Genomic DNA, 26065 nt, shown 5'->3' with positions numbered 1-26065 from the left:
TCGAAATCGCAGTACACATGATTTACAACCCTGTTATTGCCTGAAAAAGTACCAAAAGTTGCAACACTTTTCACGTATCACAATAAACAAGGTAGATGGTCAATTGATGCAACAAAAAAATGTTAGTATCAAAATTTGTAAACAATGTAAAAAAAATATTAAATTACTTTGTCACAATGTTATTTTTCAGTGTGTTATTGTACTTTTTTAATAGTAATAGCTCTGTTCCTGAACTAAAAAGTTTTTACAATTTTTACCACTTTTACGCATTTTGCGTTCCCGTACACAAAATGTATATGAAAATCGTTTACGACTTTTACAAGTTTTACGACTTTTACCACTTTATAAAGTACGGGAACAGGCCAAATGTTAGAAAAAAGAGCGTAAAAAGAGCAAGTGTAAACTTGTCAAAAATTGATTCCCCATACAAATTTCTTAATAAATAATGGAACGAAAACTTCTGCTAAACTTCGGAGTACGGGAACGCATTTTTAGCACTAAACGGGAAAACTGCTGCAAGTTCTGAACACAATTTTTATCTATCGACATTTATTATTATGATGTCTCAACGATAAAATCATTTTTTTATTTTTTCATTTGTTACTACTATACACAATTAATACGATGTATAGATAATTTTACGATAATTTTCGAAATAAAGTTGTAAAGTTCCATATTGTCGTATATTTTTGATGATTAATTCAATTTACAACAACTTGTTTTGAAAATTCATGTTCGATCAGCTGCGCATATGCATCTACCTTGATCATTGTGATATGTTTGAAATCAACAAAAAAATAAGTGTAAACACCGGGATGTATTTCAGGATTTCGTGAAATCCAGTGGATTTTAGAGCGCAAGTCTAAACTTGGCATTAGTTTAAGTTCGAAGATGGGTTATATCGGTCTACTCCTTCCGGTACCTCCCCCACAAAAGTTCAAAAATGTTCGCAAAATTTGTGCGCACGATAACTCTTAAAGGAAGTAGCCGATTTCGTCCATACTTTGCACATCGGGAAATTTCTACCAGACTTAAATGAGGTTCCAATATGGTTCAATCGGCCCACTCCTTCGGGTACCACCCACACACAATTTCGGATAAGTTCAGTTTAGGACCTGCTCTAAAATCACTTTGATTTTTGTTTACACAAGTTGTATTCGCTGTCCTCTATACGACGCTGTAAGTTTCATTAGGGGCAAGTCCATACTTCCTGAGAAAATGGGCCTGAAAATTACAAAAAACCCTATGACACCGTGTTAGTGGTTGGAGCGCAATATAACTCCCGAACGGATCTGCCGATTCGGTCCAAAATTTGGCTTTCGTAATATTTTGTCCAAACTTAGTTTAAGTTCGAAGATGGGCTATATCGGTCCACTCCTTCCGGTACCTCCCACACAAAAGTTCGAAAATGTTCGGAAAATTTAAGCGCACGATAACTCTTGAATGTAGTAGCCAATTTAATCCATACTTTGCACATCGTGAAATTTCTACTAAACTTAGATGAAATTCCAAAATGGACTCAATCGGTCCACTCCTTCGGGTACCTCCCACACACAATTTCAGATAAGTTCAGATTAGGACCTGCTCTCGAATCGCTTTGATTTTTGTTGCAACAACTTGTATTCGTTGCCCACCATACGGCGGTACAAGTTTCATCAGGGGCAAGTCCATTCTTCCTGAGAAAATAGCCTGAATGTTAAAAAACCCTATGACACCGTGTTAGTGATTGGAGCGCAAGATAATTCTCGAACGGATCTGACGATTCGATCCAAAATTTAGCCATTGTAATATTTTATCAAAACATAGTTTAAATTCGAAGATGGGCTATATCGGTCTACACCTTCAGGTACCTCCCCCACAAAACATCAAAAATGTTCGGAACAATTTTACTTACGATAACTCTTGAAGGGAGTGACCAATATAATCCATACTTTGTACATCCTAATACATCTACCAGATATAGATCAGGTTCTAATATGGACTATATTTGTCTACTCCTTCTGATACCTCTCACACAAAATTTCGGATAAGTTCACTTTAAGACCTTCTTTCGAATCACTTTGATTTTTGTTGAAGCGATTTGCATTCGCTGCCTCCATTACGACGGTAAAAGTTTTTCCAGGGGCAAGTCCATATTTCCTAGGAAAACAGGCCGAAAGGTGTAAAAAACCCTATGTCACTATATGTTGCAGTCGGAGAGCATGATAACTCTTGAACTGTTGAACCAATTTGGCCCAACATTTGGTATTCGTTATATTATATCCAAACTTAGTTTCATGGGCAATACCGGTCCACAACATTCGGTACTTCTCCCCAATATTTAAAAAATGTCACTAAAATGCTAGGACGATATCACTTGAATGGGGCAACCAATTTGGTCCAAACTTTGGATCTTCTTATATTTTATCAAAATTTAGTTTAACTTCTAAAATGGCCCATATCGGTCCTCCCTAAGGGTACCTCCCCCACAAAGGTTCAACATTTGTGTCTTAGTGCAGTTAATTCCTAATCCACATTTTTGTCGGCAAGTTCAAATGTTCAAAAAGGGCCACAGAATTGTGAAGAGAACTTAAATACATTCGATCTGTCCGGAGGTAAAAGTTTCGCTTCACATTGGCTGAGGGTATATATCTGTCGGCAATTTTACTGACTGACACAATTTTACTTGTTTTTTTTTTCATAGAAGACTTAGGGTTTTTCTCATAGAAGAATAAATACCGAAGGGTTTTTTCATAGAAGACCAACAGCGACTTCTGATAGAAGGCCAAAATTTGTTCTTATAAAAGACCAAAGGGTCTTCTCAAAGAAGAAGTTTTTCATCTCATAGAAGAGCAATGGGGACCACCGAAGTACAATGGTAAGCACAGTGATGTCGGAAGACAAGCCGTTTGGACTCGCCGATTAACTAAGTTTGGGCAAAATATTATGAGTTCCAAAGTTTGGACAAAATTGGTTGCTCTGTTTAAAACGGGGTACACACGATCAGTTTTGACTGCCGATTTTTCGGAAATATCGATAAATGTCAAACTGTGCAGCAACCACAAAAATATTTTGTGGTTGCCTGATGACTGACAAAAATGAACGGGCACACTGGCAAGCAACCGATTTTTGGGCAAAACTGACAGTCAAAACTGATCGTGTGAACCCCACTTAAGGAGGACATCGAATACAAGTTGTTGCCAAAAATCGAAACGATTCGAGAGGATGCCTGAAGCTGCACTTTTCTAAAATTTTGTGTGGGAGGTCTCGAAGGAGCGGACCGATATAGTTCATATTCAAACCTGATCTATGTCTCATAGAAATATTACGATATGCAAAGTTTGGACCAAATCGGTTATTCCCGTTGAGAATTATAGTGCGCACCATGTCTCTAATCAATGATCTAAAGCAAATGGCTGCGGATTATGAATTGCACCTTTCTATGTACAGATCTTATCACATCAAATTTCAAAATCCAACAAAATAATAATACCTATGTATGTATCTACATTAAAGATAACTCCTGTACAAATCTCACCTTTATGGCCATCTAATCAATCAACACGCAGTTTCAATTTCGTTCCTCTTGGCAATGGTTTCAACATCTCTCAGCATAGTTAAGAAAAGCAAAATAACGTTGACAAGATGCAGCAGCTCCACAAAACATTGTTAATCACTTAAACCTCATTTGCAAATTAAGTTTTGATAACTGGTCCTAACTGGATAACTACCAACTACCTATGCAAAGTTTACAAAGCTATTGAACTCGAAATGTTAGTAAAATCGAGAAACTCCAAACCGTAAACAACACAGACGTGTGTGTTTGTGTCACAGCTTCAACTTGAATTGAAACCCTTTAATTTGTTTTGCTTCTGACTCGTCGTCATAATATTTACACATCCATTAACTCCCTATGATATGCTCCCAAAAAACCCCAGATTATGCATCATCCATCGTTACGAATGCAAGGTAATTCCTTGAACTCTACACGTACCAGCCAGCCACCATGTCGTAGCTGACGCTGTTTGTTATTTTTCGTAGTGTTCCCAGAATTACTTTAACCATTTATACATATGTAAGTATGTAGGTGTGTGTGTGTGTGTAGAGTGAAAAAGTTCAAGGTATGTTTTATTGTTGTTGTGCAAATAAAAATAAAAAAGCATTACCAAAACGTGATGAAACTGCACTTCAAATTTTAATGGCCTAGTATTTTTTGCTTTTCTCTTTCAAAATTTATTTCTTTAAGAATTACACAAAAATTCCATTGAAAATAAAAATGGTTGATTGGACCTTGAAATGAGAGTAAAATTTTTTGAAATTTTTATTGTTAATTCAATCATAAAGTTTTTTTACTTATATCAAACCAATCGGATTGAAAATCTGTTGGTATTCTATGGGTAGACCTTTTGGATTTTAATAAGAAGACCCTGTGGTCTTATATAAAAGGGGCCTTTGGCCCTCCGTAAGAAGACAAGTTGCATTCTTTAAAAATTGTTTTTAATCTTTATTGAGAATACTCTTTCCGAAAGAAAGAGTGTTTCTATAGACCCTTTCCAAAAGAAAGGGTGCTTCTATAGACCCTTTCCGAAAGAAAGGGTGCTTCTATGGACGCTTTCTGAAAGAAAGGGTACCTCTATGGACCCTTTCTGAAAGAAAGGGTGCTTCTATGGACCCTTTCTGAAATAAAGGGTGCTTCTATGGACCCTTTCCGATAGAAAGGTTGCTTCTATAGACCCATCCTGAAGGAAAGGGTGCTTCAATAGACCATTCCTGATGGAAAGGGTGGTTCCTTAGACCCTTCCTGAATGAAAGGGTGGTTCCTTAGACCCTTTCTGAAAGAAAGAGTGCTTCTATAAGGGTGCTTCTAAAGACACTTTCTGAAAGAAAGGGTGCTTCTACAGACCCTTTCCGAAAGCAAGGGTGTTTCTACATACCCTTTCCGAAAGAAAGGGTGTTTCTACCCTTTCTGAAAGAAAGGGTGCTTCTATGGACCCTTTCTGAAAGAAAGGGTGCTTCTATGGACCCTTTCCGATAGAAAGGGTGCTTCTATGGACCCTTTCTGGAAAAAGGGTGCTTCTATAGACCCTTTCCGAAAGAAAGGGTGCTTCTATGGACCCTTTCCGAAAGAAAGGGTGCTTCTATGGACCCTTTCTGAAATAAATGGTGCTTCTATGGACCCATCCTGAAGGAAAGGGTGCTTCTATAGACCCTTCCTGATGGAAAGTGTGGTTCCTTAGACCCTTCCTGAAGGAAAGGGTGGTTCCTTAGACCCTTTCTGAAAGAAAGAGTGCTTCTATAGACCCTTTCTGGAAGAAAGGGTGCTTCTACAGACCCTTTCCGGAAGAAAGGGTGCTTCTACAGACCCTTTCCGAAAGAAAGGGTGCTTCTACAGACCCTTTCCGAAAGAAAGGGTTTTTCTACAGACCCTTTCTGAAAGAAAGTGTGCTTCTATGGACCCTTTCTGAAATAAAGGGTGCTTCTATGGACCCGTTCCGATAGAAAGGGTGCTTCTATAGACCCATCCTGAAGAAAAAGGGTGCTTCAATAGACCATTCCTGATGGAAACGGTGGTTCCTTAGACCCTTCCTGAAGGAAAGGGTGGTTCCTTAGACCTTTTCTGAAAGAAAGGGTGCTTCTATGGACCCTTTCTGAAAGAATGGGTGCTTCTATGGGCCCTTTCCGATAGAAAGGGTGCTTCTATAGACCCTTTCCGAAAGAAAGGGTGCTTCTATGGACCCTTTCCGAAAGAAAGGGTGCTTCTATGGACCCTTTCCGAAAGAAAGGGTGCTTCTATGGACCCTTTCCGAAAGAAAGGGTGCTTCTATGGACCCTTTCTGAAATAAAGGGTGCTTCTATGGACCCATCCTGAAGGAAAGGATGCTTCTATAGACCCTTCCTGATGGAAAGGGTGGTTCCTTAGACCCTTCCTGAAGGAAAGGGTGGTTCCTTAGACCCTTTCTGAAAGAAAGAGTGCTTCTATAGACCCTTTCTGGAAGAAAGGGTACTTCTACAGACCCCTTCCGAAAGAAAGGGTACTTCTATAGACCCTTTCCGAAAGAAAGAGTGCTTCTACAGACCCTTTCCGAAAGAAAGAGTGCTTCTATAGACCCTTTCTGAAAGCAGGGGGATTCTTTAGACCCTTTCTGTAATAAAGGTGCTTCTGTAGACCCTTTCCGAAAGAAAGTGCGCCTCTAGAGACCCTTTCCGAAAGAAAGTGCGCTTCTAGAGACCCTTTCCGAAAGCAAGGGTGCTTCTATAGACCCTTCCTGAAGGAAAGGGTGCTTAAGTAGACCCTTTTGAGGGATAGGGTACTTCTGTAGACCCTTCCTGAAGGAAAGGGTGCTTCTATAGACCCTTCCTTAAGGAAAGGGTGCTTCCATAGACCCTTCCTGAAGGAAACGGTGCTTCTATAGACACTTTCTGAAGGAAAGGGTGCTTCTATAGACCTTCCTGAAGGAAAGGGTGCTTCTATAGACCTTCCTGAAGGAAAGGGTGCTTAAGTAGACCATTCCTGAAGAAAGGGTGCTTGTATAGACCCTTCCTGAAGGAAGAGGTGCTTCTATTGACCCTTCCTGAAGGAAAAGGTGCTTGTATTGACCCTTCCTGAAGGAAAGGGTGCTTCTATAGACCCTTCCTGAGGGAAAGGATACTTCTGTAGACCCTTCCTGAGGGAAAGGGTACTTCTGTAGACCCTTCCTGAAGGAAACGGCGGTTCTATAGACCCTTCCTTAAGGAAAGGGTGCTTCTACAGACCCTTCCTGAAGGCAAAGGTGCTTCTATAGAGCCTTCCTGAAGGCAAGGGTGCTTATATAGACCCTTCCTGAAGTAAAGGGTGCTTCTATTGACCCTCCCTGAAGGAAAGGGTGCTTCTGTAGACCCTTCCTGAAGGAAAGGTTGCTTCTGTAGACCCTTCCTGAAGGAAAGGGTGCTTCTATAGACCCTTCCTGAAGGAAAGGGTGCTTCCATAGACCCTTCCTGAAGGAAAGCGTGCTTCTATAGACACTTGCTGAAGGAAAGCGTGATTCTATAGACCCTTACTGTAGGAAAGGGTGCTTCAATAGACCCTTCCTGAGGGAAAGGGTACTTCTGTAGACCCTCCTTGAAGGAAAGGGTATTTATGTAGACCCTTCTTGAAGGAAAGGGTATTTATGTAGACCCTCCCTGAAGGAAAGGTTGCTTATGTAGACCCTTCCTGACGGAAACGGTGCTTCTATAGACCCTTTCTGAAGGAAAGGTGCTTCAGTAGACCCTTCCTGAAGGAAATGGTGTTTCTGTAGACCCTTCCTGAAGGAAAGGGTGATTCTATATACCCTTCCTGAAGGAAAGGGTGCTTCTATAGACCCTTACTGTATGAAAGGGTGCTTCAATAGACCCTTCCTGAGGGAAAGGGTACTTCTGTAGACCCTTCTTGAAGGAAAGGTTATTTATGTAGACCCTTCCTGAAGGAAAGGGTATTTATGTAGACCTTCCCTGAAGGAAAGGTTGCTTCTGTAGACCCTTCCTGACGGAAACGGTGCTTCTATAGACCCTTCCTGAAGGAAAGGTGCTTCAGTAGACCCTTCCTGAAGGAAATGGTGTTTCTGTAGACCCTTTCTGAAGGAAAGGGTGCTTCTATAGACCTGTAATGTAGGAAAGGGTGCTTCAATAGACCCTTCCTGAGGGAAAGGGTACTTCTGTAGACCCTTCTTGAAGAAAAGGGTATTTATGTAGACCCTTCTTGAAGGAAAGGGTATTTATGTAGACCCTTCCTGAAGGAAAGGGTGCTTCTATAGACCCTTCCTGAAGGAAAGGGTGCTTCTATAGACCCTTCCTGAAGGAAAGGGTGCTTCTATAGACCCTTCCTGAAGGAAGGGGTGCTTCTATAGACCCTTCCTGAAGGAAAGGGTGCTCTTACAGACCCTTACTTAAGCCAAAGGTGCTTCTATAGACCCTTCCTGAAGGAAAGGGTGCTTCTATAGACCTTCCTGAAGGAAAGGGTGCTTATATAGACCCTTCCTGAAGGAAGGCGGCTTCTATAGACCTTTCCTGAAGGAGAGGGTGCTTCTATTAGCCCTTCCTGAAGGAAAGGGAGCTTATATAGACCCTTCCTGAAGGAAGGCGGCTTCTATAGACCTTTCCTGAAGGAGAGGGTGCTTCTATGGACCCTTCCTGAAGGAAAGGGAGCTTCTATTGACCCTTCCAGAAGGAAAGAGTGCTTCTATAGATCTTAAAGTTCGATATTTCCCCAGTGGATATTTCTGTAAGAGTTCCATTTTAGGGCCCCCTTTTTTAGTAGAAGCATTTCCCTTCCTTATTAATATTTTATATTTCTTGAGGTTGAAATTATTGAGGAATCTAAGTAAATGATGCCAACAGTTGTAAACCCTTTAAATTCGTCTTCAACCTCAACAATAACACAAACAAACCCCTCTGCTTAAGACCTTCCTGACTTCCCATGTCGAAGAACATGAACTAATTTCCATAACTTCTACATAAATTCGTTTCGCTTTTAAGCCTAATATGAATTTATTATTTAATATGCCATCAATTCCGTATAAATTCGACAGATAAATAAAAACAACAACTCCTTAAGTTGTTGTAATAATCCAAATCTCAGTTCGCATATTCAACGGCTTTAGTTTTTTTTTAGTTTGTCGTGCAGACAAATACTAAATGGACACGTTTAGTTTCATCTTGTTGTAATTTATACCGCTACGCTTTATGGGGAAAGGTGAGGTGTTTTGCGCGGGACGAAGCTTTACGTTGTCAAACAACGTCATTTAAAGCAAAAAAAATAAACAAATATTAAACAAATTTTTGACGTTTTCGAGGAACCTTCTCAGTTATTCCCCTACTAACCCAACAAAAGACCAACGCAAACAACCGACCAATGGACAACGGTGGTAACTGCTACCACCATCATCATCACCACCGCCGCCATGAGAATCGTCGCTCAACAGCTCTGGCCAACAACAAACCAACGACCATAATCCAATAACGTTGACTTACGATGTTGACGGTGGGTATTTTTTAACCGGTTTCAGCAAGCTTTTCCTTAACTTGTCTGCACTGGCAGAAATTAATTTTATTTTGGCAATAACACCTATTTGGAAACTTTGAAAAAGAAAAACAATTATCACTATTGCTGAGACCACTTCTAAAAGAAAGGGTGCTTCTATAAACCCTTTCTGAAAGAAAGGTTGCTTCTATAGAGCTTTTCTGAAAGAAAGGGTGCTTCTATAGAGCTTTTCTGAAAGAAAGTGTGCTTCTATAGAACTTTTCTGAAAGAAAGTTTGCTTCTATAGAGCTTTTCTGAAAGAAAGTGTGCTTCTATAGAGCTTTTCTGAAAGAAAGGGTGCTTTTATAGAGCTTTTCTGAAAGAAAGGGGGCATCTATACAGCTTTTCTGAAAGAAATGGTGCTTCTATAGAGTTTTCTGAAAGAAATGGGGGTTCTATAGATCTTTTCTGAAAGAAAGGGTGCTTCTATAGAGATTTTCTGAAAGAAAGAGTGCGTCTATAGAGCTTTTCTGAAAGAAAGTGTGCTTCTATAGAGCTTTTCTGAAAGAAAGGGTGCTTCTAAAGAGCTTTTCTGAAAGAAAGGGTGCTTCTATAGAGCTTTTATGAAAGAAAGGGTGCTTCTATAGAGCTTTTATGAAAGAAAGGGTGCTTCTACAGAGCTTTTCTGAAAGAAAGGGTGCTTCTATAGAGCTTTTCTGAAAGAAAGGGTGCTTCTATAGAGCTTTTCTGAAAGAAAGGGTGCTTCTATAGAGCTTTTCTGAAAGAAAGGGTGCTTATATAGAGCTTTTTGAAAGAAAGGGTGCATCTATAGAGCTTTTCTGAAAGAAAGGGTGCTTCTATAGAGCTTTTCTGAAAGAAAGGGTGCTTCTATAGAGCTTTTCTGAAAGAAAGGGTGCTTCTATAGAGCTTTTCTGAAAGAAAGGGTGCTTCTATAGAGCTTTTCTGAAAGAAAGGGTGCTTCTATAGAGCCTTTCTGAAAGAAAGGTTGCTTCTATAGAGCTTTTCTGAAAGAAAGGGTGCTTCTATAGAGCTTTTCTGAAAGAAGGGGTGCTTCTATAGAGCTTTTCTGAAAGAAGGGGTGCTTCTATAGAGCTTTTCTGAAAGAAAGGGTGCTTCTATAGAGCTTTTCTGAAAGAAAGGGTGCTTCTATAGAGCCTTTCTGAAAGAAAGGGTGCTTCTATAGAGCTTTTCTGAAAGAAAGGGTGCTTCTATAGAGCTTTTCTGAAAGAAAGGGTGCTTCTATAGAGCTTTTCTGAAAGAAAGGGTGCTTCTATAGAGCTTTTCTGAAAGAAAGGGTGCTTCTATAGAGCTTTTCTGAAAGAAAGGGTGCTTCTATAGAGCTTTTCTGAAAGAAAGGGTGCTTCTATAGAGCTTTTCTGAAAGAAAGGGTGCTTCTATAGAGCTTTTCTGAAAGAAAGGGTGCTTCTATAGAGCTTTTCTGAAAGAAAGGGTGCTTCTATAGAGCTTTTCTGAAAGAAAGGGTGCTTCTATAGAGCTTTTCTGAAAGAAAGGGTGCTTCTATAGAGCTTTTCTGAAAGAAAGGGTGCTTCTATAGAGCTTTTCTGAAAGAAAGGGTGCTTCTATAGAGCTTTTCTGAAAGAAAGGGTGCTTCTATAGAGCTTTTCTGAAAGAAAGGGTGCTTCTATAGAGCTTTTCTGAAAGAAAGGGTGCTTCTATAGAGCTTTTCTGAAAGAAAGGGTGCTTCTATAGAGCTTTTCTGAAAGAAAGGGTGCTTCTATAGAGCTTTTCTGAAAGAAAGGGTGCTTCTATAGAGCTTTTCTGAAAGAAAGGGTGCTTCTATAGAGCTTTTCTGAAAGAAAGGGTGCTTCTATAGAGCTTTTCTGAAAGAAAGGGCGATTCTATAGAGCTTTTCTGAAAGAAAGGGCGATTCTATAGAGCTTTTCTGAAAGAAATTGTGCTTCTATAGAGCTTTTCTGAAAGAAAGTGTGCTTCTATAGAGCTTTTCTGAAAGAAAGTGTGCTTCTATAAAGCTTTTCTGAAAGAAAGGGTGTTTCTATAGAGCTTTTCTGAAAGAAAGGGTGCTTCTATAGAGCTTTTCTGAAAGAAAGGGTGCTTTTATAGAGCTTTTCTGAAAGAAAGGGTGCTTCTATAGAGCTTTTCTGAAAGAAAGGGTGCTTCTATAGAGCTTTTCTGAAGAAAGGGTGAAAGGGTTTTCCTGAAAGAAAGGGTGCTTCTATAGAGCTTTTCTGAAAGAAAGGGTGCTTCTATAGAGCTTTTCTGAAGGAAAGGGTGCTTCTATAGAGCTTTTCTGAAAGAAAGGGTGCTTCTATAGAGCTTTTCTGAAAGAAAGGGTGCTTCTATAGAGCTTTTCTGAAAGAAAGGATGCTTCTATAGAGCTTTTCTGAAAGAAAGGGTGCTTCTATAGAGCTTTTCTGAAAGAAAGGGTGCTTCTATAGAGCTTTTCTGAAAGAAAGGGTGCTTCTATAGAGCTTTTCTGAAAGAAAGGTTGCTTCTATAGAGCTTTTCTAAAAGAAAGCATGCTTCTATAGAGCTTTTCTGAAAGTAAGGGTGCTTCTATAGAGCTTTTCTGAAAGTAAGGGTGCTTCTATAGAGCTTTTCTGAAAGTAAGTGGGCTTCTATAGAGCTTTTCTGAAAGTAAGGGTGCTTCTATAGAGCTTTTTTGAAAGTAAGGGTGCTTCTATAGAGCTTTTCTGAAAGTAAGGGTGCTTCTATAGAGCTTTTCTGAAAGTAAGGGTGCTTCTATAGAGCTTTTCTGAAAGTAAGGGTGCTTCTATAGAGCTTTTCTGAAAGTAAGGGTGCTTCTATAGAGCTTTTCTGAAAGTAAGGGTGCTTCTATAGAGCTTTTCTGAAAGTAAGGGGGCTTCTATAGAGCTTTTCTGAAAGTAAGGGTGCTTCTATAGAGCTTTTTTGAAAGTAAGGGTGCTTCTATAGAGCTTTTCTGAAAGTAAGGGTGCTTCTATAGAGCTTTTCTGAAAGTAAGGGTGCTTCTATAGAGCTTTTCTGAAAGTAAGGGTGCTTCTATAGAGCTTTTCTGAAAGTAAGGGTGCTTCTATAGAGCTTTTCTGAAAGTAAGGGTGCTTCTATAGAGCTTTTCTGAAAGTAAGGGTGCTTCTATAGAGCTTTTCTGAAAGTAAGGGTGCTTCTATAGAGCTTTTCTGAAAGTAAGGGTGCTTCTATAGAGCTTTTCTGAAAGTAAGGGTGCTTCTATAGAGCTTTTCTGAAAGTAAGGGTGCTTCTATAGAGCTTTTCTGAAAGTAAGGGTGCTTCTATAGAGCTTTTCTGAAGGTGCTTCTATAGAGCTTTTCTGAAAATAAGGGTGCTTCTATAGAGCTTTTCTGAAAGAAACCCTTTCTGAAAGAAAAAGTGCTTCTATAGACAATTTCTGTCGACATCAGCAGACCGCCCAATTTTATCACCTCTGAAGGCCGTTGCAGAGAGTTCGCTAATCGCCGCTATCAATAAATAAATAAATAAATAAATAAATAAATAAATAAATAAATAAATAAATAAATAAATAAATAAATAAATAAATAAATAAATAAATAAAATAAAATAAAATAAAATAAAATAAAATAAAATAAAATAAAATAAAATAAAATAAAATAAAATAAAATAAAATAAAATAAAATAAAATAAAATAAAATAAAATAAAATAAAATAAAATAAAATAAAATAAAATAAAATAAAATAAAATAAAATAAAATAAAATAAAATAAAATAAAATAAAATAAAATAAAATAAAATAAAATAAAATAAAATAAAATAAAATAAAATAAAATAAAATAAAATAAAATAAAATAAAATAAAATAAAATAAAATAAAATAAAATAAAATAAAATAAAATAAAATAAAATAAAATAAAATAAAATAAAATAAAATAAAATAAAATAAAATAAAATAAAATAAAATAAAATAAAATAAAATAAAATAAAATAAAATAAAATAAAATAAAATAAAATAAAATAAAATAAAATAAAATAAAATAAAATAAAATAAAATAAAATAAAATAAAATAAAATAAAATAAAATAAAATAAAATAAAATAAAATAAAATAAAATAAAATAAAATAAAATAAAATAAAATAAAATAAAATAAAATAAAATAAAATAAAATAAAATAAAATAAAATAAAATAAAATAAAATAAAATAAAATAAAATAAAATAAAATAAAATAAAATAAAATAAAATAAAATAAAATAAAATAAAATAAAATAAAATAAAATAAAATAAAATAAAATAAAATAAAATAAAATAAAATAAAATAAAATAAAATAAAATAAAATAAAATAAAATAAAATAAAATAAAATAAAATAAAATAAAATAAAATAAAATAAAATAAAATAAAATAAAATAAAATAAAATAAAATAAAATAAAATAAAATAAAATAAAATAAAATAAAATAAAATAAAATAAAATAAAATAAATAAATAATTGGATGACTCCAACAGTAGTTTTTTTCTATGGTAAGCCAATACTTTCTGACCATCCCTTCGTCATCTTTTATCGTATTGGTATTCTATATTAAAATACATATTTGGCTTTTTTATTCACTATTTTTCTTTTTCTTTTTTATCTTAATTCTTCATTTATTTATTGCCATCTCAGCTAAATTTGAGAATCGTGAAACGAAGAAAAAACAAAATAAACAAAACAATGCCAGCCATTGCAGATTTTCACAGTGTAGCTATGCGTAACGCGTTCGGTATATAAAGACTTACAAAAATCCAAACCGACTATAATATCGTTGAAGCTTTTAAACAAAACAGTTTAGTGGACAAGAAAGTAAGTTAAAATTTCCTAGTTTTGTTTTTTTTTGGTACGGCAAAATCGTAACGAAAAGTTAACTAAGTTAAATGAAATTAAAAAAATCAAAAAAAAAAAAAAAACTATGAAAATGTGTTTAAATTAAATGTTTTACAAATTAAAGGAAATTTAACAAACAACTATAAATAAATATAAACAAGGAGCATACAATTAATTGTGATTGAATTTATTACAAAAATTGTGAAATATTACAAAATTGTGAAATTATTTTAAAATATTAAAAAAAAAGAATAATTAATAAAATTTAGTGAAATTGAAATTTTGTCTAATTTTGTTAATAACAAATTAAGTTTTTATTTGTCTATTTCATGCTGACCCATTATTTTATGAAAATTACAAATAAATTTAGTATTTTTATATGCATGTGTGAGTGTATCCAAGTGTGTGACTGTGTGTGAGTACAAGAGTGTGCTGGCCTAAATGAAGCCAATCCCATCCAAATTAAGTTTGCATCTAAAAATCCCCAACATAAGAAAGTTACAACAACTAAACACCTTGAAAATGGTTAAAGAAAGCAACCGATAATTTTGGCCCAATGCCGATGCCGCTGCTTATGTTTTATTTATTCGTAAATATTGACAGCATATTTGTTTTTGTCACAGTGATGAACAAAAAAAATTGGGTTAATGGTCAAAGTTTTTTTTTAATTTAAATGTTAAGAACGAAAAAATGTTGTTTTTTCAAACTCAGATGGACGTTCCCTTAATATTGGCAGTCGTGCTTAGTGATTGCAAGAACAAGAAGAAACATTCCCTTCGAGACGTAACTGCAATTTAATTTAAAATTTGTTGTTGTTACGGATAATGGAGGAATACAGTGGTTTACCTAGTATAAAATCTTTTACATGCTTACTTATGTTTCCACAACATCTCCGAAGGGACAAGGGAGACCTCTCATATCAATGTGTGCAAGCCGATTCATATTAGCTCAATGATATGGGACCTACTTTTTATCGCCGTGAAGTTTTTCATGCCCAAAATACTCAGAAAATGTAAGCCAGCATTACACCGAGGGGATTCGTCACAGCCGAACATTTTGATGTTCTGAGTGCAAAACGAACGTACCTTACACTGCAACACGGTGACCCCAATGTAAAATGGTTTACATTATGTACGACACATAAAGGCTTAAAGGATTAAACCTCCTGCAGTTCATTCTGAGAAAATTAGATATTAAATTGTCCTACTTGCGAAGGTACTCCGATATAGGACACACGTGTTAAACAATTTGAGCTAAGAAAAGATTTCAACCCGTTTTGGACTTGTCCATGTTTCCTGAATGGCCCGAAAGATGGTAGTAAGCAACGACATAGATTAATTTCCATGATTGTCTATGTTGGACAATTCTATCGGGTACCTCATCCACATAATCCAGTATAAGACCACTTCTGGGATCGTGATGAAATTTTAATTTTAAATTTAATTTTATTTTTTTTCAATTTACTTTTCGCTAAAATATCATGTATCAGATTGGAATATGGACTATATCGATCCCGCTCTTCGGATACTTTCCACACAAATTTTGGGAAAAGTGCAGTTAACAGGTCCTCTCGAATAGTTTTGAAATTTATAGACATCAGAAGTATTTCGTTTACTTCTTTCCTTTAGGTCCGAGGCTGAGAGTGCAGCTATGTGTGGAGATGGCGTGCAGTGCTGTTGTCTCGCTGTGCTGCCTACGGAACCTATTTTGATGATCGTTAACGGGGTAGCTATTTTTGACTCTAGGGAGGACTCAATATTCTTTGCTACGAGCGACAAAAGCGGACCACCTTGCCAATTTTCCAGACTTCGGGAAAGATTTGGGTGGCTAGCTAAACAGATTGGGAACTTTAGTGAGATACTCAATTACCGACACATCTAGATTCCATCAGGGCTCAACGTGAGGTCCTGAGGTCCTATGTTCCTTCTTTCCAGGTTTCTAGAGTGACATAACCGTTTCCGACAATTCACTAACTCCGGCTCTAATGTTGCAACGCTTCATATGATTTTGCCACTTGTTCCGCTTATACTCACCGGCCAACCCGTTAACTTCCAGTATCAGCTCCCTGGCTCTGGGGTCACTGGGGTTGGCACGACGAAGCTCAACACGCTCATTTGTTAATCCTGCCGCCTCTGCTATGAATTTTGGTCTCACTTCGGATATTCGACCAGCAGGTATATTCCGAGCGGCTGCATCAGTGATGAAGGGTCTATAGAAGCACGCTTTCTTTTAGAAAGGGTCTATAGAAGCAGCCTTTCTTTCAGGAAGGGTCTAAAGAAGCAGCCTTTCTTTCAGGAAGGCTCTATAGAATCAGCCTTTCTTTCAGAAAGGGTCTATAGAAGCAGCCTTTCTTTCAGGAAGGGTATAAAGAAGCAGCCTTTCTTTCAGGAAGGGTCTATAGAAGCAGAATTTCTTTCAGAAAGGGTCTATAGAATCAGCCTTTCTTTCGGAAAGGGTCTATAGAAGCAGAATTTCTTTCAGAAAGGGTCTATAGAAGCACCCTTTCTTTCAGAAAGGTTCTGTAGAAGCACCCTTTCTTTCAGAAAGGATCTTTAGAAGCACCCTTTCTTTCAGAAAGGTTCTGTAGAAGCACCCTTTCTTTCAGGAAGGGTCTATAGAAGCAGAATTTCTTTCAGAAAGGGTCTATAGAAGCAGAATTTCTTTCAGAAAGGGTCTATAGAAGCAGAATTTCTTTCAGAAAGGGTCTATAGAAGCAGAATTTCTTTCAGAAAGGGTCTATAGAAGCACCCTTTCTTTCAGAAAGGGTCTATAGAAGCACCCTTTCTTTCAGAAAGGATCTTTAGAAGCACCCTTTCTTTCAGAAAGGTTCTGTAGAAGCACCCTTTCTTTCAGGAAGGGTCTATAGAAGCACCCTTTCTTTCAGGAAGGGTCTATAGAAGCACCCTTTCTTTCAGGAAGGGTCTATAGAAGCACCCTTTCTTTCAGGAAGGGTCTATAGAAGCACCCTTTCTTTCAGGAAGGGTCTATAGAAGCACCCTTTCTTTCAGGAAGGGTCTATAGAAGCACCCTTTCTTTCAGGAAGGGTCTATAGAAGCACCCTTTCTTTAAGGAAGGGTCTATAGAAGCACCCTTTCTTTCAGGAAGGGTCTATAGAAGCACCCTTTCTTTCAGAAAGGGTCTATAAAAGCACCCTTTCTTTCAGGAAGGGTCTATAGAAGCACCCTTTCTTTCAGGAAGGGTCTATAGAAGCACCCTTTTTTTCAGGAAGGGTCTATAGAAGCACCCTTTCTTTCAGGAAGGGTCTATAGAAGCACCCTTTTTTTCAGGAAGGGTCTATAGAAGCACCCCTTCTTTCAGGAAGGGTCTATAGAAGCACCCTTTCTTTCAGAAAGGGTCTATAGAAGCACCCTATCTTTCAGAAAGGATCTTTAGAAGCACCCTTTCTTTCAGAAAGGTTCTGTAGAAGCACCCTTTCTTTCAGAAAGGATCTTTAGAAGCACCCTTTCTTTCAGAAAGGTTCTGTAGAAGCACCCTTTCTTTTAGAAAGGGTTCATTGAAGTACATTTTCTTTGAGAAAGGGTTTATTGAAGCACCCTTTCTTTGAGAAAGTGTCTATTGAAGCACCCTTTCTTTGAGAAAGGGTCTATTGAAGTATCCTTTCTTTAAGAAAGGGTCTATTGAAGCACCCTTTCATTGAGAAAGGGTCTATTGAAGCACCCTTTCTTTGAGAAAAGGTCTATTGAAGCACCCTTTCTTTGAGAAAGGGTCCACTAAAGCACCCGTTCTTTCAGAAAGGGTCTTTATAAGCACCCTTTCTTTGAGAAAAAGTCTATTGAAGCATCCTTTCTTTTAAAAACGGTCTATTGAAGCACCCTTTCTTTTAGAAAAAGTCTATAAAGTCTAAAAAGTTTATAAGCACCCTTTCTTTGACAAAAAGTCTATTGAAGCACCCTTTCTTTTATAAAGGGTCTATTGAAGCACCCTTTCTTTTATAAATGGTCTATTGAAGCACCCTTTCTTTTATAAAGGGTCTATTGAAGCACCCTTTCTTTTATAAAGGGTCTATTGAAGCACCCTTTCTTTTATAAAAGGGTCTATTGAAGCACCCTTTCTTAGAGAAAGGGTCTATTGAAGCACCCTTTCTTAGAGAAAGGGTCTATTGAAGCACCCTTTCTTAGAGAAAGGGTCTATTGAAGCACCCTTTCTTTGAGAAAGGATCTACTGGAGCACCCTTTCTTTGATAAAGGGTCTACTGAAGCACCCTTTCTTTGAGAAAGGGTCTACTGAAGCACCCTTTCTTTGAGAAAGGGTCTTCTGAAGCACCCTTTCTTTCAGAAAGGATCTATATAAGCACCCTTTCTTTCAGAAAGGGTCTATATAAGCACCCTTTCTTTCAGAAAGGGTCTTTATAAGCACCCTTTCTTTCAGAAAGGGTCTTTATAAGCACCCTTTCATTGAGAAAAAGTCTATTGAAGCACCCTTTCATTGAGAAAAAGTCTATTGAAGCACCCTTTCTTTTAGAAAGGATCTACTGAGAAAGGGTCTACTGAAGCACCCTTTCTTTTAGAAGGGTCTATTGAAGCACCCTTACTTTGAGAAAGGGTCTATTGAAGCACCCTTTCTTTGATAAAGGGTCTATTGAAGCACCCTTTCTCTGAGAAAGGGTCTTTATAAGCACCCTTACTTTCAGAAAGGGTCTTTATAAGCACCCTTTCTTTCAGAAAGGGTCTATAGAAGCACCCTTTCTTTGAGAAAGGGTCTTTATGAGCACCCTTTCTTTTAGAAAGGTTCTTTATGAGCACCCTTTCTTTTAGAAAGGGTCTTTTGAGCACCCTTTCTATTAGAAAGGGTCTATAGAAGCACCCTTTCTTTGAGAAAGGGTCTTCATGAGCACCCTTTCTTTTAGAAAGGGTCTATTGAAGCACCCTTTCTTTGAGAAAGGGTCTATTGAAGCAACTTTTCTTTGAGAAAGGGTCTATTGAAGCACCCTTTCTTTGACAAAGGGTCTTTATAAGCACCCTTTCGTTTAGAAAGGGTCTTTATAAGCACCCTTTCTTTACAAAGGGATTTTAGAAGCACCCTTTCTTTCAGAATGGGTCTATATGGGCCATTCTTTAAGATAGGGTCTTTCAGAAAGAGTCTTTAGAAGCACCCTTTCCTTCATACCAAAAGGTAGAAAACCATTGGGGTCCTTTTAAAGAAGACCAAATGCCTTCTTATAGAAGAACAAAAACAGAAGACCAAAGGGTCTTCTTATTGAAGACCAAGAGGTCCTCTTATAGGAGACCAAAAGTTCTTCTCATAGTTGGCCAAGAGGTCATGTTATAGTATACCAGAAGGTCCTCTTATATATGACCAAAATGCCTCCTTATAGAGGAACAAATGTTCATCTAATAGAAGACCAAAAGATATTTTCATAGAAAACCAATTGTTCCTCTTATAGTAGACCAAAAGGCCTTCTAATAGAAGACCAAAACCTCTTCTTATAGAAGACCGAAAGTTCTACTTATGGGATACCAAACAGATCTTCTAACAGAAGACCAAAAGCTTGTCTTAACGAAGACCAAGTGGTCTGCTTCTAGAAGAGCAAGAGGTCGTTTTATAGTAGACCAGAAGGTCGTCTTAACGAAAAACTTTTGGTCTTCTATAAAAAGAGGTCCAAGAGGTCCTCTTTTTATAGAATACCAAAAAGTTTTCTAAAAGAAGGCCAAACGGTCTTCTAATAGAAGATCAAAAGGTTTTCTTATAGAAGACCAGAATGAGACCGTAATTATAGCGTCTTATTATAGAAGACCAAAAAAGTCTTCTATAGAAGTCTAAAAGGACTTCTTAGTAAAGTGCAAGAGGGCTCCTAATAGAAGACCAAATGGTCTTCTAAGAGAAGACCGTCAAGTCTTCTTATAGACGACTAAAACGTCTCCCTATGGAAGACCAAAAAGTCTTTTTATAGAATACCAAAACGTCTCGTTATAGAAGACTAAAAACGTAGTCTTATGGAAGACAAAATCGTATAGAAGAGCAAATGGCCAAAAGATCTTCGTAAAGAGAACCAAAATAACTTCTTATAGGTTTTCAATTCTTACCTCAACCTAAGCAACCCATAGAAATCAAATTTGGCCACAAACTCCCCTCCTCGCCGCCATTTCCTTGGGGTTTAATAACCTCCAACATTTCTACTTATCAAAAATATGGCATCAATGACACCTCAAGCCCTTGATGTGTTGAAAACTAATAAATAACTTATTCGCGTATTCAAATTCTGCTGATTGAATATTCTTTACGGCGGCCTTAACTTTATGAGAAATTTCAAAGTATTAATAACCAACTTTTATTTGTTGTCGTCGTAAATAACCAAATTGGGCAAATGCACGGTCATATTGTTGCTGTAAATGGTGGCCATAAGTGACTTTTAGGTTTTTATTTTTGTTTTAAAAAAACACCAACAACAAAACCAACAATAAACAAAACCCTGTGATTGTGAAAATGTTGATGGCTTTTGTTAATTATTTGGTATGCACTGCAGGTCTAATATACCACTGTTGTCGTTGTTGTTGTTGTTTCTGTACTTGGTTTTCTAAGAAATTTACAAATCAAGTACCTTGATTTGTTTTTTGTTAAAAAGCTACACAACAACAACGACAAAAATTACAACATAATGCACAAAAGCCGTGTGTGTGTGCTCTTCTTTGGCTGAGCGGATGACAACAAACCAAAACCAACGGGCACGAGCTCCGGTCCCCATAATTATGTAATTTTTGATTTTTAAACTGCAAAACGGTAGCTGGCGGACTGACTGGCTGGCAGTAGCTTTATGTGAACAGCTTTTTTCTCATTGCAATAAAGACATGCGGGGCAGGGTGTTTGGGGGAGGAGCGGGAGGTATGTATAGATCAATGATGGATAGACAACCAAGCGGCCACTTTTAGCCCGCCAAAAAAACAAAACCTGTCACTTGTTAAACAACTAAGTCGACGTCTTCCTTCATATTGCTTCATCGGTGTGCATGCATAAGTGTGTTTTTGTGTGTGTGTGTGTGAGTTTTGTAATGCATATCGTTTATGTGTTATAGTTTTTAAATTGTTTGTTGTTGTTGTTCGTCCCGCTCTAATTTCACTTACAAGACTTATTCCAACTTTTGTTTTCTACTCTCCATTTCAATTCCAGATTTCCATAACGAAGACCACACACCAAAATGAAGACCACTTTGGCTTGTTTGCTGCTTGTTGCCATGTGCCTCGGACATGTTGCTGCCCAGAAAACCTACACAAACAGATTCGATAATGTCGATGTGGACAATGTCTTACAAAATGATCGCATCTTGACCAACTACATCAAGTGCCTGATGGATAAAGGTTCCTGCACACCCGAAGGACGTGAATTGAAAAGTGAGTATAAGATGTGAGGTTAAGATGCCCTGCTTATTTTCATTAAGAAGAAAATCAATTAGATTTCTTTGTGAAGAAACCTTATGGGTCGTCCTTAAGAAGCCCTGTTGGAATTTTATAAGAAGATCTGTTGAAGATCCCTTTAGGACGACTTATATCAAAAGAAGAACCCTTTTAGGGCGTCTTCTATCTGTAGAAGACCCTTTAGAGCGTTTTTATCTATAGAAGACCACTCTAAGGGCGTCATCTATGTATAGAAGCCCTTTTTAGGGCGTCTTCTATATATGGAAGACCTCTCTTAGGGCGTCTTCTATCTATACAAGATCCTTTAACGGCGAGTTTTATCTATAGAAGACCTCTTTAGGGCGATTTTAATCTATAGAAGACCTTTTTAGGGCGTCTTATATCGAAATAAGATTCCTTTTAGGGCGTCTTTTATCTATAGAAGACAACCTAAGGGCGTCTTCTATCTGCTTCTATCTGCTATCTATATAAGACCCTTTTAGGGCGTCTTCAATCTATAGAAGATCCCTTTAGGACGTCTTCGAGCTATAGAAGACCCCTTTAGGGTGTCTTCTATCTACAAAATACCTCTTCTACGGCATAGAACACCCCTTCAGGGCGCTTCTTTAGACCCTTTCTTAAAGAAAGGGTGCTTCTTCAGGCCCTTTCTTAGAGATAGTGTACTTCTTTAGATCCTTTCCTAAAGAAAGGTTGCTTCTTCACACTATTTCTTAAAGAAAGGGTGCATCCTCAGACCCTTTGTTAAAGAAAGGGTGCATCTTCAGACCCTTTCTTAAAGAAATGGTGGTTCTTTAGACCCTTTATTAAAGAAAGGGTGCTTCTTCAGACCTTTTCTTAAAAAAGGGTGCATTTTCAGACCCTTTATTAAAAAAAGGGTGCTTCTTCAGACCCTTTCTTAAAGAAAGGCCGCTTCTTCGGACCCTTTCTTAAAGAAAGGGTTTTCCTCTAGACCCTTTCTTAAAAAAGGGTGTTTCTTCAGACCCTTTCTTAAAGAAAGGGTGCTTTTTCAGACCCTTTCTTAGAGAAAGGGTGCTTCTTTCGACCCTTTCTCAAAGAAAGGTTGCTTCTTTCGACCCTTTCTTAAAAAAAGGGTGCTTCTTTCGACCCTTTCTCAAAGAAAGGGTGCTTCTTTCGACCCTTTCTCAAAGAAAGGGTGCTTCTTTCGACCCTTTCTCAAAGAAAGAGTGCTTCTTTCGACCCTTTCTCAAAGAAAGGGTGCTTCTTTCGACCCTTTCTCAAAGAAAGGGTGCTTCTTTCGACCCTTTCTCAAAGAAAGAGTGCTTCTTTCGACCCTTTCTCAAAGAAAGGGTGCTTCTTTCGACCCTTTCTCAAAGAAGGGGTGCTTCTTTCGACCCTTTCTCAAAGAAAGGGTGCTTCTTTCAACCCTTTCCCAAAGAAAGGGTGCTTCTTTCGACCCTTTCTCAAAGAAAGAGTGCTTCTTTCGACCCTTTCTCAAAGAAAGGGTGCTTCTTTCGACCCTTTCTCGAAGAAACAGTGCTTCTTTCGACCCTTTCTCAAAGAAAGGGTGCTTCTTTCGACCCTTTCTCAAAGAAAGAGTGCTTCTTTCGACCCTTTCTCAAAGAAAGGGTGCTTCTTTCGACCCTTTCTCAAAGAAAGGGTGCTTCTTTCGACCCTTTCTCAAAGAAAGGGTGCTTCTTTCGACCCTTTCTCAAAGAAAGGGTGCTTCTTTCTACCCTTTCTCAAAGAAAGAGTGCTTCTTTCGACCCTTTCTCAAAGAAAGGGTGCTTCTTCGGACCCTTTCTTAAAGAAAGGGTTTTCCTTCAGACCCTTTCTTAAAGAAAGGGTGCTTCTTTCGACCCTTTCTCACAGAAAGAGTGCTTCTTTCGACCCTTTCTTAAAGAAAGGGTGCTTCTATAGACCCTTTCTTAAAGAAAGGGTGCCTCTATAGACCCTTTCTTAAAGAAAGGGTGCTTCTATAGACCCTTTCTTAAAGAAAGGGTGCTTCTATAGACCCTTTCTTAAAGAAAGGGTGCTTCTATAGACCCTTTCTTAAAGAAAGGGTGCTTCTATAGACCCTTTCTTAAAGAAAGGGTGCTTCTATAGACCCTTTCTTAAAGAAAGGGTGCTTCTATAGACCCTTTCTTAAAGAAAGGGTGCTTCTATAGACCCTTTCTTAAAGAAAGGGTGCTTCTATAGACCCTTTCTTAAAGAAAGGGTGCTTCTATAGACCCTTTCTTAAAGAAAGGGTGCTTCTATAGACCCTTTCTTAAAGAAAGGGTGCTTCTATAGACCCTTTCTTAAAGAAAGGGTGCTTCTATAGACCCTTTCTTAAAGAAAGGGTGCTTCTATAGACCCTTTCTTAAAGAAAGGGTGCTTCTATAGACCCTTTCTTAAAGAAAGGGTGCTTCTATAGACCCTTTCTTAAATAAAGGGTGCTTCTATAGACCCTTTCTTAAAGAAAGGGTGCTTCTATAGACCCTTTCTTAAAGAAAGGGTGCTTCTATAGACCCTTTCTTAAAGAAAGGGTGCTTCTATAGACCCTTTCTTAAAGAAAGGGTGCTTCTATAGACCCTTTCTTAAATAAAGGGTGCTTCTATAGACCCTTTCTTAAAGAAAGGGTGCTTCTATAGACCCTTTCTTAAAGAAAGGGTGCTTCTATAGACCCTTTCTTAAAGAAAGGGTGCTTCTATAGACCCTTTCTTAAAGAAAGGGTGCTTCTATAGACCCTTTCTTAAAGAAAGGGTGCTTCTATAGACCCTTTCTTAAAGAAAGGGTGCTTCTATAGACCCTTTCTTAAAGAAAGGGTGCTTCTATAGACCCTTTCTTAAAGAAAGGGTGCTTCTATAGACCCTTTCTTAAAGAAAGGGTGCTTCTATAGACCCTTTCTTAAAGAAAGGGTGCTTCTATAGACCCTTTCTTAAAGAAAGGGTGCTTCTATAGACCCTTTCTTAAAGAAAGGGTGCTTCTATAGACCCTTTCTTAAAGAAAGGGTGCTTCTTCAGAACCTCTCTTAAAGAAAGGGTGCTTCTTCAGAACCTCTCTTAAAGAAAGGGTGCTTCTTCAGACCCTTTCTTAAAGAAAGGGTGCTTCTTCAGAACCTCTCTTAAAGAAAGGGGCTTCTTCAGACCCTTTCTTAAGGAAAGGGTGCTTCTTCAGACCCTTTCTTAAAGAAAGGGTGCATTTCAGATCCTTTCTTAAAGAAAGGGTGCTTTTTCAGACCCTTGTTTAGAGAAAGGATGCCTCTTCTTCAGACCCTTTCGTAAAGAAAGGATGCTTCTTCAGACCCTCTCTTAAAGAAGGGGTGCTTCTTCAGACCATTTCTCAAAGATAGAGTGCTTCTTTAGGCCCTTTCTAAAACAAAGGGTGCTTCTTTAGGCCCTTTCTAAAACAAAGGGTGCTTCTTTAGGCCCCTTCTAAAATAAAGGTTGATTCTTGAGACCTTTTCTTAAAGAAAGTGTGCTTCTTCAGACCCTTTCTTTAAGAAAAAGTGCTTCGTCAGACCCTTTCTTTAAGAGAGAGTGCTTCTTCAGACCCTTTCTTAAAGAAAGAGTGCTTCTTCAGATTCTTTCTTAAAAAAGGGTGCTTTTTCAGACCCTTCCTTAGAGAAAGGATGCCTCTTCAGACCCTTTCCTAAAGAAAGAGTGCTTCTATAGACCCTTTCTTAAAGAAGAAGAGCTCCTCCAAACCCTTTCTTAAAGAAAGGGTTCTTCTTCTGACCCTTTTTAAAGAAAGGGTGCTTCATCGGACCCTTTCTTAAAGAAAGGGTGCTTCTTCAGACCCTTTCTTAAAGAAGAGGAGCTTCCTAAGACCCTTTCTTAAAGAAAGGGTGCTTCTGCAGACCCTTTCTTAAAGAAGGGGTGCTTCTTCAGAACCTTTCTTAAAGAAAGAGTGCTTTTTCAGACCCTTTCTTAAAGAAAGAGTGCTTTTTCATACCCTTTCTTAAAGAAAGGGTGCTTCTTGAGACCCTTTTTTAAGAAGAGGAGCTTCCTAAGACATTTTCTTAAAGAAAGGGTGCTTCTTCAGACCCTTTCTTAAAGAAGGGGAGCCTCTTCTTCTTCTCTTCAGACCCTTTTTTAAAGAAAGGGTGGTTCTTCAGAACCTTTTCCTAAAGAAAGAGTGCTTTTTCAGACCCTTTCTTAAAGAAGGGGTGCTTCTTCAGAACCTTTCTTAAAGAAAGGGTGCTTCTTCAGATGCTTTCTTAAATAAAGGGTGTTTCTTCAGACACTTTTTTAAAGAAGGGAAGCTTCTCCAGACCCTTTCTTAAAGAAAGGGTGCTTCTATAGGCACCTTCTGAAAGAAAGAGTGCTTCTATAGACCCCTTCTGAATGAAAGGGTTCCTCTATAGACCGCTTCTGAAAGAAAGGGTGCTTCTATAGACCCTTTCTGAAAGATAGAGTGCTTCTATAGACCCTTTCTGGAAGAAAGGGTGCTTCTATAGACCCTTTCTGAAATAAAATGTGGTTCTATAAACCATTTCAGAAAGACAGAGTGTTTCTCTAGATCCTTTCTGAAAGACAGAGTATCTCTCTAGACCCCTTACTAAAAGAAATGATACTTCTTTCAGAAAGGGTGCTTCTATAGTTTCCTTTATAGCGCCTTCTATCTCCTATAAGAAGCCTTATTGTCCTGTTGACCTTTAGTAATATTTCTTTATCTATTTATTTTATATTTTATTTCCTTTTCAGAACTTTTGCCCGATGCCTTGCAAAGTGACTGCAGCAAATGCACGGATATTCAAAAGAGAAATTCACAAAAGGTCATTAACTTTTTGCGTGCCAGACGCCCCGGAGAATGGAAATTGTTGTTGGACAAATATGATCCCAATGGTAACTACAGAGCAAAACATAACCTGTAAATAGAGGAGAGGCGACGATGCCCGTCCCGAGTGATTCCATGAATTTAGAAAACTAGATCTGAACCTTCTTTAACCCACCGTTATGGCAATTTCACAAAACAAAATTATCACTTC

The 26065-nt window shown here is 37.7% G+C and overlaps 1 protein-coding gene across 2 annotated transcripts; it reads left to right on the top strand.

Annotated features, from left to right (window-relative positions):
• Nucleotides 1-13707: 13707 nt before the first annotated feature.
• Nucleotides 13708-25961, top strand: Phk-3 (Pherokine 3). Of its 2 annotated transcripts, none has more exons than XM_073991357.1 (3): nucleotides 13708-13744; nucleotides 20906-21111; nucleotides 25782-25961. In XM_073991357.1, the coding sequence occupies exons 2-3, from the start codon at nucleotides 20919-20921 to the stop codon at nucleotides 25949-25951; spliced, it is 363 nt and encodes a 120-aa protein (XP_073847458.1). In that variant the 5' UTR covers nucleotides 13708-13744; nucleotides 20906-20918; the 3' UTR covers nucleotides 25952-25961. The 2 variants fall into 2 exon arrangements, with proteins under 2 accessions (XP_073847458.1, XP_073847457.1); XM_073991356.1 differs by having other exon boundaries at nucleotides 13710-13744; nucleotides 20891-21111.
• The last annotated feature ends 104 nt before the right edge of the window (nucleotides 25962-26065 follow it).

This window comes from Musca autumnalis, unplaced genomic scaffold, assembly GCF_047663935.1.
Source record: "Musca autumnalis isolate F117 unplaced genomic scaffold, ASM4766393v1 scaffold_5, whole genome shotgun sequence".
Classification (NCBI taxonomy): domain Eukaryota; kingdom Metazoa; phylum Arthropoda; class Insecta; order Diptera; family Muscidae; genus Musca; species Musca autumnalis.
This window is presented reverse-complemented; position numbering and strand designations above follow the sequence as displayed.

Coding starts and splice junctions, on each gene's coding strand:
- Phk-3 (XM_073991357.1), top strand. CDS start 20,919: ATGAAGACCACTTTGGCTTGTTTGCTGCTTGTTGCCATGTGCCTCGGA. Junction 21,112..25,781: donor CGAAGGACGTGAATTGAAAA/GTGAGTATAAGA, acceptor TTTCCTTTTCAG/AACTTTTGCCCGATGCCTTG.